Source organism: Taeniopygia guttata, chromosome 6, assembly GCF_048771995.1.
Source record: "Taeniopygia guttata chromosome 6, bTaeGut7.mat, whole genome shotgun sequence".
NCBI lineage: Eukaryota > Metazoa > Chordata > Aves > Passeriformes > Estrildidae > Taeniopygia > Taeniopygia guttata.
This window is the reverse complement of record NC_133031.1, coordinates 34,442,357-34,456,029: the sequence shown is the minus strand read 5'-3', so window position 1 is coordinate 34,456,029 and position 13,673 is coordinate 34,442,357. Positions and strand designations below refer to the sequence as shown.

Genomic DNA, 13,673 nt, shown 5'->3' with positions numbered 1-13,673 from the left:
TACTTCCTTCCCTCACTGCCCTGAGCCTCCAAATTGCCCTTGTTAATTCAGAATAATTCAAAGCTGTAACTCCTTCCTCTCCAAGCAAAATCATCCAAGGAAAATGTATTTTAAAAACTCCCTGATGGTCACACATTAATGCCAGGAGGGTGATTAAGGTGCCACTAACCCAGCAGTAACTCGCTCACCTCTGCTGTAAGAAAGGGAGTATTTTAATTATTCTTTGCTCCTTTTTTGGCAGGTTATTTTCCCAGCACCACTCCAAGAATTCCCTGCAAAGGGGGGAGGCATTAGCAGCCAGCACATGCCCTGGGCAGAGCAGGGGCCAGAGCCAGCTCCTGGCCGAGGAGCAGATCCACGCTGTTCCTAGCACTGCAAACTACGGCTTGAGGGGACTCATTTCCCTGCCATGATTCCCCAAATCTGCTTCAATGTCTGCTTGGAAAGCTCCAACAGGCAGCAAAGTTTGTGCTAGACTGGACAGTGTAACTTTCACCTTAAAATATTGGCTTCCCTCTCTGAAAAAATACTGCATTCGTCTAAGATCAGTGGTTATTTCTCAATTCTTCAACTCATCTCCACTTGCAGCACCTCTACCTCAAAACTGAACTACTAAAAAACCAAATTAATGACAGCCAGCACACTCCACACTCAATTCATGTCCAGCAAACCAGCTCGTTTTTGATCTATAAATCACACATTTGCCCTGGCTGTGTTTGGGGAAAGCATCCTCGGAGACACCAGGAGCACTCAGCAGTGGGACCTGCGGGGAAATGTGAGGAGAATATTTGTGCCATTTTCCTGGAGGAATCTAACTCAGTCATCTTGCTAAGAAGCCTTCAGTTTTCTGGAGAAAAACAATTTAAACTTTAAAAATGCTTCTTGCTCCATGAATGGCTCGAGAGCAAAAGGAAGCTGCTGCATGCAAAGGTTACAACACAAATTCTGTCATGTGCAGATGCAGCAAAAAGGAAAACAATTGTAGAACTCAAGATTTCATTAATCATCTTCAATATTTTACTTTTCACTCAGTTTACCCAGGCATTTCTCAAAGCTATCACTACCCATATTCTGAAAACTTAAGCTAGCACACAATTATTCTGGTTCTTCTCCACAAAATTATTTCATATTTTCGACACTTTTTATAAAAATGTTATGGAAGTATCCAGACAGCCCTTTACAAATATAATACATGAACTCCTGGTCTTAAAAGTTTATATTTTGATTTAAGATCAGCACGCTGTGTTATAGATGGTATCACACCCAGACTGTGAAAGTTTGCAGTTATGCCAATATTTTAAATATTCAAGCCCCAAAAGTATTAAAACTCCTGGTTTTCAGCCAAGAACACGTTCACCTTTGTGTGCTCTAACAGTGGAAAGTGCAGCTGTTGCAGGAAGCCCAAACTGTATTTTCTGTGTTTAAGGCAAAAATCTGAACCAGTTCCATCAGTCATCACAGCCCAGTACATAAACAGAGGCCTCCCTGCAGCACAAGTGATTGATAAAAATCTATTAATAAATCACTTCAAGAATACATTCAACTAGAAAATCAAACCAGAGCTGAACCCACACAAAACTTCCAACAATGTCAGCAGCACCACAACTGAGTCATTCTCTCAAGTCTTGACTAAAATGTGCTTATCTGGCTCTATCCAGTCTTTATTTTTTGGGAATAAGAATTCCCTCCCCACAGAGCTCAAAGCAAGATACTTTAGTCACTCCTTGAAGAGTCAACTGATTCTTAAAGAAGGTTTGGGATGTTTTTCCCAAAAACACTTTGCTAATCTTTTAATGACTCTGAGATCATCCAACAGTGAATCCAGCAGCAGGGTCACTATGTCCCGCGTCCCCAAGTGCCACATCCACACGTTTGGGACACTCCCAGGGATGGGGCTGCACCCCCTGCTGGGACCCCATTCCCAGTTTGGTTTAACTGGTTTAACCAAGCCTGTGCCATAATCTTGCACAAGCACCACCTCCATCAACATCCCAAAACTGGGATTGAGCAGGAGAGGCACCAGACAGAACCCAAAGTCCAATTCCCATCATCAGCACTCTAGAGACAGATCAAGACCTTATAAAAAATTCCTCACCCACGAGCACCTCCTGGAGCTCTTCAGGGCAGCAATGCTCAGCATTAGAGCAATCCCATCTAACTGCAGATGTCCCAATTACCAGATAAACATCTCATGTGTTTTTTAAATCCTTTTACGAGCCTTAGTTCCAGACAAACACTCAAGAAAACAACCAACAAATACAAATAAAGTGTAGTGTAATAAATACAAAAAAATTATATCTGGCTGTGCATCAGAAAGTTTGGGGCTGGTGTTTTGTCCCATTTGAGTCACACACTGTGGAAACCACTGGCCAAGAAATATTTCTGCACCACAAAAAATCTGTTCTCATCTCCAGCCACTTCAGTGTCAGCACAGACAGCTGTTTCCTCACCAAAAAAGCTCAATGACTGAAATCTCTGGAAAAAGGATCTTTATCCAGCGCTTTGTCACATGTCATTAAATTAATTTTACAAAAGGGTCAATGCCAGCTGTTGGTGAGGCAGTCCCCGTGCTCCAGGAATTCTGAGCTGCCCCTGTGCACACTCCTGCCATGGCCTGGACAAAATGTTTGGCTCTTCATGCCCAAATGTCAGTGAGCAGCACCAAAAAAGGCAAGAGCAGCCCAGTGGAGGTGACAGAAGCGACACACAGACTGTCAGCAGCTACAGAGGTGCTGCTGACAGGGAGGACAGAGCTGGATCCTGCCATGCCAAACACAAACCTTCTACAGATCAACTCCCATGTCAAACAGAAGCCAAAATACCTCCAAGGTTTTTTGGTTTTTTCTAATTAAATTGCTACAAACTTTTTTTTTTCCTAACCAGTTTGAGTCACACCATTTACACTTCACACTGGAAACTTCAGAGATCAATCCAAAAAAAGGGAAAAAAAAAAAAACAACAACAACAAAAAAAAAGAAACAAAAAGCAAACCCACATGATACACCAGGCTCAGAAGACAGAAGGAAATAAAATAGGATCTCAAGTCTTCTCCACCTAAGACTCTTGGTCAAAGAAAGTGATGGATTGATGGAAACACCAACACCTACCAGTCATCCAGTCATAGCAAGAAAAATATAACAAGCAAGATTGAGGCAGTATAACAATGGGAAAAAAGATGAGCAGGAAGGAAGGAATTCCTGCAGGGATGACAAGGCAAAGGGTGATGCCTGCAGAAAATTGGTGGGAATTTGTAAGGACAAAAGAAGAGAAATAAAGGAAAAAAAAGAGGCTGGACACCAGGTAACATCACCACTACCTCTGCTTAGGCAGAGCATACTAAAAGCTAGAGTAAGCATTATTTTCTATTTTAAAGCTAGAAATGAGCCATGGAGCGATGCAAAAGAAAATAATTCTCCCACAGCACCCAAAGCAGCAGGAAAAAGTCAAAGTCAAGCAAACAACAGCTGCTGGACACATCCTCAAAACAGTAATTAAAGATTTCGGGTCATGTTGATGTTAGCCTTCACTCATACACTCCCACTTTGAGAGATTAACCTCATATTTATCAACAGAAACATTCCCACAGGCCCTTATCTCTAACTTCCCTGGCCCAAGTGACACATTTCACCATCTCTGCACAGTGCCTCCTTCCCAGGACAGCACTTCCAGGGCATTCCAAGCCACTGCCTGGATAATCCCCAGCCCTGGCAGGGCAGGATTTGCTCACTGCAGTCACAGGCACAGCAGATTTTTCTGCATCCTTTTCAATCCTCCACCATCTGCCTCAAGACTCACAAACTCAAATTCTCATCAGCAGCTTCCATCTGCCTCAGCACGGTGAGATTTCCTGTGGCAGGCCCTGCTACAGGAGAATTTTTCCTATTACCAGTTGCTTCCACTTCATTTCTGATCCACAGCCACTGCACACTCTGCAAGAAACAACTTCTCAATAAAAGCACCCAACTCCATGCCCTGAACCTGCTGCCAGCATCTTTTCCTGCAGAGCAGCTGGCACAAGCAGGAGGATGCTCAAGGCCAGAGGAGGAAGGCAAGAGTGGAGCTTCCCATCATCCTGTACCTCTGCCCACCCCCAGAGGCACCAGCAGTGCTGGGGTTTGGCCATGCTCACCCTTAATTTAGGTTTTTCCTTTTTATTCCACACATGAAAATTGGGAAAACCCTCCTAACACAGCTCAGCTGAAGGTTTTTGGGTATGGTGTGGCCTCATCTTTCTTTGTCCTCTCAGGACACTCAGACCTTGTACTGAGTTCTGCTTTTCCTTTTTATTCCATGTATGAAAATTGGGAAAACCTTCCTAACACAGCCCAGTTGAAGGTTTTTGGGTATCGTGTGGCCTCATCTTTCTTTGTCCTCCCAGGACACTCAGCTCTTGTTCTGAGTCCTGGTTTTCCTTTTTATTCCATGTATGTAAATGGGGAAAACCTTCCTAACACAGCCCAGCTGAAGGTTTTTGGGTACAGTATGGACTCATCTGTTCCTTGTCCTCCCAGGACGCTTGGGTCCTGTTCCAAGTTCTGGTTTCCCTTTTTTTCCATGTATGAAAATGGGGAAAACCCTCCTAACGCAGCCCAGTTGAAGGTTTTTGGGCACAGTATGGACTCATCTTTCCTTGTCCTTCTGAGACACTTAGCCCCTGTTCTGAGTTCTGGTTTTCCCTTTTTATTCCATACATGAAAATTGGGAAAACCCTCCTAACACAGCCCAGTTGAAGGTTTTTGGGTATGGTGTGAACTCATCTGTTCCTGGTCCTTCTGAGACACTCAAGTCCTGTTCTGAGTTCTGGTTTTTCCTTTTTATTCCATGCATGAAAAATTGGAAAATCCTAACACAGCCCAGTTGAAGGTTTTTGGGTATGGGGCAGCCTCATATGCTCCTTGCCCTTCTGAGACACTCAGGTCCTGTTCTGAGTTCTGTTTTTTCATTTTTATTCCATGAAAATTGGGAAAACCCTTGTAACACAGGCCAGTTGAAGGTTCTTAGGCACGGTGTGGCCTCATCTTTCCTTGTCCTTCGAGACACTCAGGCCCTCTTCCAAGTTCTGGTTTTTCCTTTTTATTCCATACGTGAAAATTGGAAAACTGTCCTAACAGAGCCCAGCTGAAGGTTTTTGGGCACAGTGTGGCCTCACATTCCCTGGTGCCCCCAGGACACTCGGGCCCTTTCCCTCCCAGCTGTTATTTTATTCCATCCAGCTCCCAGGCGGTGACGCCGGCACTTCCGTGCTTTGTTTGGATAAGCAGGAGGAGGAAGGCACAGCAAACACAAACACCTCAGGCTGCACTTGCAGGAGGCATCTCTGCGCCTCAAGAGGCTCTCAGGTATTTCAGAGGCTCTGTGTTGGAAAGCTAAATGCTCAGAATTTTAGATTTCTGGTTTGAAAGGCACAGACCCCAAAAAAACATTGCATTCGAACAAAAAAACAGGTAAAAAAAGCTTCCAAAATTAATTAATAATAAAGTTATAAGTGTCTAGTTTAAATCGAAGTGTGTAAAATCACATCGTAGAAAATTTAGATTTTAAAGTTTTAAAATATAGTAATATATATAAAACAAAGTAAGTTTTAAAGCAGTAATTAGTCCTTTTTCATGAGTATAAGCAGTATTTTGCAATTTAAAAGTCCAGAGTACAGATCACGAGTAATTAGTCAAGTTAAAAATAAAAACAAAAATAATTTGTGCCATTTTTTAGTTTTTCCTTAAAAACACCTTATAAAAATAGATACAAAATCATTTTGCAACTCTTTAGCAAAAGACTGCAAAACTCACAAGTTTTAAAACTGTAGTATAAATAATAATAAACATCTAAATCCAAAACCACAAAATACCATTTCAAACACTTTCAAATCTTAATCCCAACCCAAACAAAAATTAAAATAATGATAATCAACATTAGCTCTGCACTCTCTTCAGTCCCAATTGCCCACCCTGCACTGCCAAATGTTCCAAAGGCTCCAGGAAGCTCTGCCAGAACCAGTCAGGAACTCCCCAGGTCAAGCCAGGAGGTTCCTCCTCAAGGGAGATGGTTCCTGATGCCCTCCCCATGTGGGACTCCTCAGGGATAACAAAATTTTCCCAAAACCCCCAGCCCTGCTCAGCCAGGCAGCTGCTCCAGCAGGTTTTCCACCTCAATATTCAATAATTTGTGCAGCACATCCATAAAAGTGGCACAGCCACCACAAGAGCAGGGATGTACAAACAGAGTGCCTCAAATACCCAAGTGCCCACAAGCACAAACATTGATTATGTACAATTTTCTGCATTCCCATTCAGAAATCACACAGCAAATCCTGTTCCACTCACTTGTTGGTATTTTCTACTGGGGAACACAAAGACATTTTGCTACTCCAACACCCTCAAGGCAAAATCAGCCACCAAAACCCTCTGCAAACACATTCTAAAAAGGGTTGTGTTGAAATAATATAAGCAGCACTCAAAATAAAGCAGCAGGGCTAAAAAAAAAACATACAAAAAACCCCAAATTCATGTATGGCAGCCAATGGTTGCTCCAGCTCTTCATCCATCTGTTTGTTTTGTTACGTATAGGGTACATGATTACACATAATAGTTCTCAATGCAACTATTTCAGTTTAGTTACAAAGCCACATGGAGCAGAAAAATATTTCCAGAGATATTTCACATTTCTGCTGATGAAACTGAAATGCATCAACTGCAGCTTCTTGTATTACAAATCTTTACATCAGAAATCAGATTTAATGCACAAATTACATAAACATACCAGATAATTCTATAAATACATAAATGTTTGCACAACTACAGTCTGAAAATGGAGAGAAAGTTTCAGAATTACAAGAATTCTCTTATTGAACACTTTTTTGGTTTAGACAGGGTGTGCTTTCAATTCCTCCTCCCCCAAGCTAAAGGAGGAAAGTATTCCAATAACTCATCAAGGAATTCATTAAAACCTTACTCAGAAAATTACTATTGTCAGAACTGCCTCAGGGGCCACCACAGGGTAGAAAACAGAACTAAAAACGCTTTTAAGTTTAATAAAAAAGAAAAAATCTGACTTGTCAGTGGTCCACCACCCTGCCAAAGAATACCCATAAGTAGGAGCAGCTCCACAGAATATTTTGAGGAAGTTTTGAACTTGCAGGAAGTCAAAGGGGAGAGGCAAAGCTGACACCTTGGATGGAATAAATACTCAAAAACTGGATTAGAGGCAGTCCCTTGTTGGAGCCTCCATTCATTAAAGAGGATTCAGCCCCAGCTATTTATCTCCAGCTGGACACATCCCCAGGTGTTTAACAAGAGCTATTGGATTTCAGTCCTGCAGGACCACACCGAAGGATTACACAAAGCAAAGGATCCTCCACATGCTCAACAGGCAGCACAGGACAAACTCCAGAAACATCAATATTTACAGGAAAAATTATCCCAACTCTTACTCCTGCAGCTGCAAGCTGACAGAGGGGATTCCTGGAGAAGGTTTGATTTGAAGTTGTCTGTTTTGCCCCGCCCTTTCCCTGAGTTTTGCCTTTGCAGAAGGGAAAATGCCTTTGTAGCAGAGAGAAATCTGTGCCAAGTGTGGCAAGGAGCCCAAAATCAGCATTGTTTGAGTGCACCTGGGTCAGGCATTTCCAACAGAACAGATAAAGGATAATTACAAAACCCACCAAGGTGCTACTCGAAGTCAGAGAGTCCCACGATGGTTTGGATTGAAGGGACCTTAAAGCTCATCCCATTCCACCCTATGTCACAGGCAGGGGCACCTTCCACTATCCCAGAGTGTTCCAACCCCATCCAACCCGCCCTGGACACTTCCAGGGATGGAAATACCAAATCAAGCACCTTAAATCAGCCCCCTGACTACTATCACTGCCTTATCTGCATACCATGTAAAGTGTAAAATCTCACTTTTATACCTCATTTTTTTATTTTCCAGGATAAAGAGTAAAATAACCAGCTGAAAATCCCCTAAACCAACTGAAAACTTCCTTTGCAAAGTTCAATGGAAGCTCTGTGTTATGGCCATAGGCAGCTGGCTACCTGCTGAAGTCAGTTTGTGCCCTATGAGAAAAAAATAATTCCTGGAAAATCCCATCAGGAATCATTTCTCAGAACAATCCCAGCTTGTAATGTTGTTGCTGACCTGGATGAAAACAAACAGGAGTCCACGCTCCCTTCCACTTATCTGGTAAGGTTATCCCTCTCCAATCTGCTGTTTGCAACAAGTGTTTATTGACAGAGAACAATAGTGGCTGCTGAGCAAACTGGGAGGAGCTGGGCACAGGCCTGCAGTCCAACTCAGGTCATTCCTGCAGGAAAAGGTGTGGTGCATCTTCCATCCCCTGCCCTCTGCTCCAGGAATGGGGCAGCACAGAAATGCAACCCTCAGCAAGCAGGGAATTAAAGGGTATTGGAAAATAGAATCATGGAATGGTTTGGGTTGGATAATAAATATCATCTAGTGCCACTCCTGCCATGGCAGGGACATCTTCCACTGTCCCAGGCTGCTCCAACCTGGCCTTGGGCACTGCCAGGGATCCAGGGGCAGCCACAGCTCCTCCCCACCCTCACAGGGAACAATTCCTTCCCAATATTCCATCTAATCACATTCTCTGTCATTTTAAAGCCATCTCCCCTTGTCCTGTCTCTCCATCCCTTGCAGAGTTTCTCTCCATCTTCCCTGTCAGTTCCTTCAGGCACTGTAAATCCACAATGAGGTCACCCCAAAGCTTCTCCAGGCTGAACAATCCCAATTCTCTCATCATTTCCTCCCAGCAGAGGGATGTAACAAATAAAACCTGAGCTGGGTGTCCATGGGATGTGCTGGCTCTAAGAAACTGAACCTGCATGTGCTCACTCCAATGCTCTGATCAATGCAACAGCAAATCTTCCACTTCTGCCCCACAGGTTTGGGATGTGTCACAGCACATCCCTGCTATCACTGACAGAAGTCACCTGTCCTGTCCTGCCAGGCAGCTCCAAACCTCCCAGCACAGCAGCACTAAAATCACCAAGACTCATTCCAAAGATGCATCTTTCTCCATTTCCTTCAAATGCTTCCTTCCCTGCTCTGAGGCACAAATATGCACAAGATCATCACCTTAAATAAGAGTCTCCACATGCCACCACAGCTCCCCACAGCCTGGACTGTGTCTCCAGGGTTCCAAAAAAACCTTAAATCTGTCCTAAAGCACCACAGTCCTCCCTGAAGCAGCAGAAGAGAAGCAGCAGCACTCAGCTGTAGGATTTCCTCTTGACAAATCCTTATCCCCCCACCTTTCAAAGAGACATTACAAGAGCAAAACTCAGCTACAAAACTTTTAAATCATGATCATTGTACCACCTCTTAGTCTACCAGCTCCTTAAAGCACTCCCCTAATAATAAAATGTATATATTTCTGTGTACCTGGTGTGAAGGTATTTCCATAAACCCCTTTGCAAAAGCTATCCCAATCTCAGAGAGGCACTACAACACCCTGACCATGAAGTGTGGCCAATGTCCCCATCTAAAATTAGGCTTGGTATTATTTGCCAAGTCACAACACACAAGAAAAAATCACCAGGAACAAACAAAAATACTGGAACTCGCTGAATTTGGAAAAAACTTCCAAGTCCATCAAGTCCAAGTCCAATCCCCATCCCCACTTTGTCACCAAGCCCAGAGCACTGAGTGCCACATCCAGCCCTTCCCTGGACACCTTCAGGGATGGGGGACTCATGCTCTGTAACTGGGAGAGTTCTCCTTTTACATCTGAGCATCCAAGGGCATGCAGTACTAATTTTCTGTTTCACCATTAATTCAATTAAAAAAAATTAAATTAAACTACCACAGCAGTGGTCTGATTACTCCATATGAACACAAGCCTTTGAGCACAAAAGCATTTTAAAAACCATACTTTTTATACCACAGTAGCAGCAGTTCTACCTCACTGCAGCTCTCAGCCCAAAGGAAAAGGGGCAAAGAACAGGAGAATTCAGGATTTGGAAGCTACCACAGGCACTGAGCACTGTCTCAGAGGTGCTGGTCAGGCTCCCAGACCTCCCAAAGCAGCTCCTTACATCCCTTCTCCCCAGGAGAAGGAAAAGCACCAAAATTACACATCTCACATCACACTAAAAGCAAGGAATGAGAGACTAAGCAGCCACACTCCACTGTGTGACACTGAGGGGACACAAACAGCCCTCAGGACCCTCGGATGTCCCCGAGGAGGAAGCCACACACCCATGTGGTCCCTTCCACACAGCCACCAGTTCAGGGCGAGGGATGAAAGGCAGGATTGAGGTGAAGGCCAAGGATCTGCAGCACGGGGAGTAGGGAAAAGCTCCTCCAAGGAAGCTGATCATGCCCCTGTTCCCCCACACGTTCCCCTAATGTCCGGATGATCCCATTAGCTCCACACCCATTCTGAACTCTCTCAGGAAGCGGAGCTGAGTCACTCTCTCAGCTGCCTGCTGAGATAATGCCTCTGCACAGAGGCTCAGGGCAGCAACTTCACTCCAGAGTCACGCAGGGCATCCTGCAGCATCCCCAAATCCCACTGCGGGAGCGCTCCTTAACACACCTGTGTCCTACCAGCTGGCACTACAGGCTCCTTGGCATCACTCCTCCAGCTGCATCACAGCCAGCACATCTTCGCCTCCTGAGATGTTACAAAAACTCTGTTGTGCACAGGGATATACCAGAAGAGGGGAGAAGGGATTTAAATGTGTTATATAAGCACATGTGTGTATTTGATATGTACACAACTCTATATACAGATATACATACATTTCTGAGTTCCCACTGCTGTGAAATAAACACAATCACAACGCACCTTCCTAATATTTCTGCTTGGGGAAGCATGCACAGAGAATCCCAGAATATTTGGGGTTGGAAGGCAATTCTGGAGATGATCCAGTCCATCCCACCTGCAGCAGAACACACCCAGGCTGGGATGTCTCCACATCCTCCCTGGGCAGCTGTTCCAGAGCTCTGCCACCCTTCATGGAAAGAAGTTTTTCCTCATGGTGAGGTGGAACTTCTCCTGGCTTAGTTCACAGCCATTGCTCCTCACCCTGCCACGAGCACCGCTGGAATGACTCCATCCTTTTGGAGGTATTTGCATGGATTGATGAGACACCCAAAGCCCTGCACATTATGTTTCACTAAGTCCCATTAGCATTCCTATTAGGGATTTTCTCTCTGGCAGACAATACTGAGTCAACATCAGCCCCAGGACTAGTCATGGCAAATAGGAAGAAAAATATTCTCAAGTCTGAATTTTCAGGCTAACAGTGCTGCCTCTAATTCCATGTGGGACTACACAACTGTTGCATCAACCTCTCCATCTCCATAACCTGCAAAAAATAAAACATCACAAGACTCACAGTGTGCTTTCTTAACAACATAAAGGTCCATAAAACACATAGAACCAAACTGAATCTTAATTTTCTTTAGAGGACACCAAAAAGAAGCTATTCTTCCCAAAGCAGCCTATAACAGAATGGCACAGGCAGTGAATCCAATGTTCAATTAGCTCTAAATTTGATTTATCTCCTTGTGACACTTCATCCACTTTCAACCCTCACATCCCTGTCATGCAGCAGAGAAATCCCCCTTTGGTGAGGATTTCTCCCTTCTTGCAGGAGAAAGAAAACAAACTATCAGAGAAACATAAATCAACTATAAAACCATGACAAACACTTCTGCAGAGCAGTGGACACAAAAAATACCAACCAGGAACATTGCTTGGGCTTTTTCAAACTGGGAGGGGTTTTTTATTCTTAAATTACATTTAAATCCAGTTTTCTTACAACACATGCAATCCACCACACTGGAGATGTAAGTACACTTAAGCTATGTTATCAAACAATCAAGTCTAATTCACTTTTTTCCCTCATGTCACTTTCAAATCAATTTCAAAACATTCCTGGAAAGCCGGGCCTGGGCACTCACTGCCACCACAGCACCAGCAAAAGAGGAACTTGCTTTCGAGTGGCACTGGGTTTAATTAACATCAGCTCATTCTACGTGACAACTCCGTCGTTCCAAAATATCCATCCCACAGCACCAGGCAGAAAATTTGGAAACTTAACAAGCGACTGCCATCAGTGGCACTTCTGCTTCCCAGGGCTTGTCCTGCATCCTCAGCGCTGGAATTACCTACAGGTCCCACACACTGGAATTAGGATTTTTCTAATAATTTTTAAAAGCCAAGCTATGGTTTTCTAGGGACACACAGACACAGGATTTAAAATTAATTCCCACAATTCACTCAGGCTTTACTCAGCCCCAGAAACTCCCTTCTTCCTGCTCGCTTTGTTGATGAGGTTTAGCTGTGCATTTCTATGAAAAGTTGTTCCTCACAATCACTCCAACCCAAGAACTGCGGTGGGCGTTGAACTTCACGTTTCCAATTTGAACAGTCAGATTTATTATTTCCTTCCCCACACAAACGCTCATTCACGCCGGTAAAGTTCTCTGCACCGCACCAGCGAAACAAAACCTTTTGCTCCAAACGCAACATCTTTAAACTCAGGAGGTTTGTGCCGAGATAAGCCCGAACCCGAGCGGGGTTTGCTCCGGTTCAGCCCCAGCGGGGATGTCCGAGGCGGCAGCTGAACAATCCCGCTGTGTTCGGGCGGGACGGAAGGAGCGGGGTAGGAAATGGATCCCAGGGAAAGCCCTGATCCCTACGAGCATCCCAGCCGAGAGCCGCGCTGCCCGCGCCCCGCTGAGGGACAGCGGCCCAACGGGGAGCAAGAACCGCCGGGAAAACACCTCCGACTCCTTCGAGCCACAGCAACGCAGCGCACAGGGAGAAAGGCAACTTTTCCTGGCGTTCCCAGCCAAGCCCTCAAGCCGCTGGGAGGCAGGAGGAGCCGGGCGGGGGAGGCAGGAACCGGAGGGGAACGCCGCGCTCCATGCCGGCCATCCGCGGGGCCGGGCAGGGACGGGGAGGCCGCGGCCGGGGGCAGCCCCTGGGCGCAACAGGCGCGTCCTCACCTACGCCGTACTTCTCCTCCCTTTTGGTGGGCACCCAGCGGGTCATGGCGCCGGGAGCCGCCGGGATGCCACGGCCCCGCTCCCTACGCCGCCATTTTCCGACCGCGGGACGGGAAAAGTTTCTCCCGACGAGCGGAGTCATGTGGTGCGGGCGGAGCCAGCCCGGCCCGGCCCGGCCCGCCGCCCCTCCGCCCGCCGGGCACAAAGGGAGCGCACGCCCGGCTCCTGGCTTTGCTCGTGGTGCCTGTGGCCCAGGTACACCCGGCTGTGTCCCAGGTGTACCCGGGTATGTCCCAGGTACCTCCCCGCCTATTCCCGTTTGTGTCCCAGGTACACCCGGCTGTGTCCCACGTGTACCCGGGTATGTCCCAGGTACTTCCCCGCCTATTCCCGGTTATGTCCCAGGTACACCCGGCTGTGTCCCAGGTGCTCCCGGGTATGTCCCAGGTACTTCCCCGCCTATTCCCGACTAAGTCCCAGGTGCACCCGGTTATGTCCCAGGTACCTCCCCGCCTATTCCCAGTTAAGTCCCACGTGTACCCGGGTGTGTTCCAGGTACCTCCCCGCCTATTCCCGGTTATGTCCCAGGTGCACCCGGTTATGTCCCAGGTACCGCCTCCCCTATTCCCGGTTATGTCCCAGGTACCTCCCTGCCTATTCCCGGTTATGTCCCAGGTACCTCCCTGCCTATTCCCGGTTAA

At 45.9% G+C, this 13,673-nt stretch overlaps 1 protein-coding gene across 3 annotated transcripts in view; it reads right to left on the bottom strand.

Annotated features, from left to right (window-relative positions):
• Positions 1–13,138, bottom strand: part of DOCK1 (dedicator of cytokinesis 1) — a 262,398-nt gene extending 249,260 nt beyond the window's left edge. For all 3 annotated transcript variants that reach the window (XM_030276610.4, XM_030276611.4, XM_041717195.2), the window contains exon 1: positions 12,973–13,138. In XM_030276610.4, the coding sequence (XP_030132470.2) occupies positions 12,973–13,114 (142 nt within the window). In that variant the 5' untranslated portion in view covers positions 13,115–13,138. The remainder of the gene's footprint in view (positions 1–12,972) is intronic.
• Between the last annotated feature and the right edge of the window lie 535 nt (positions 13,139–13,673).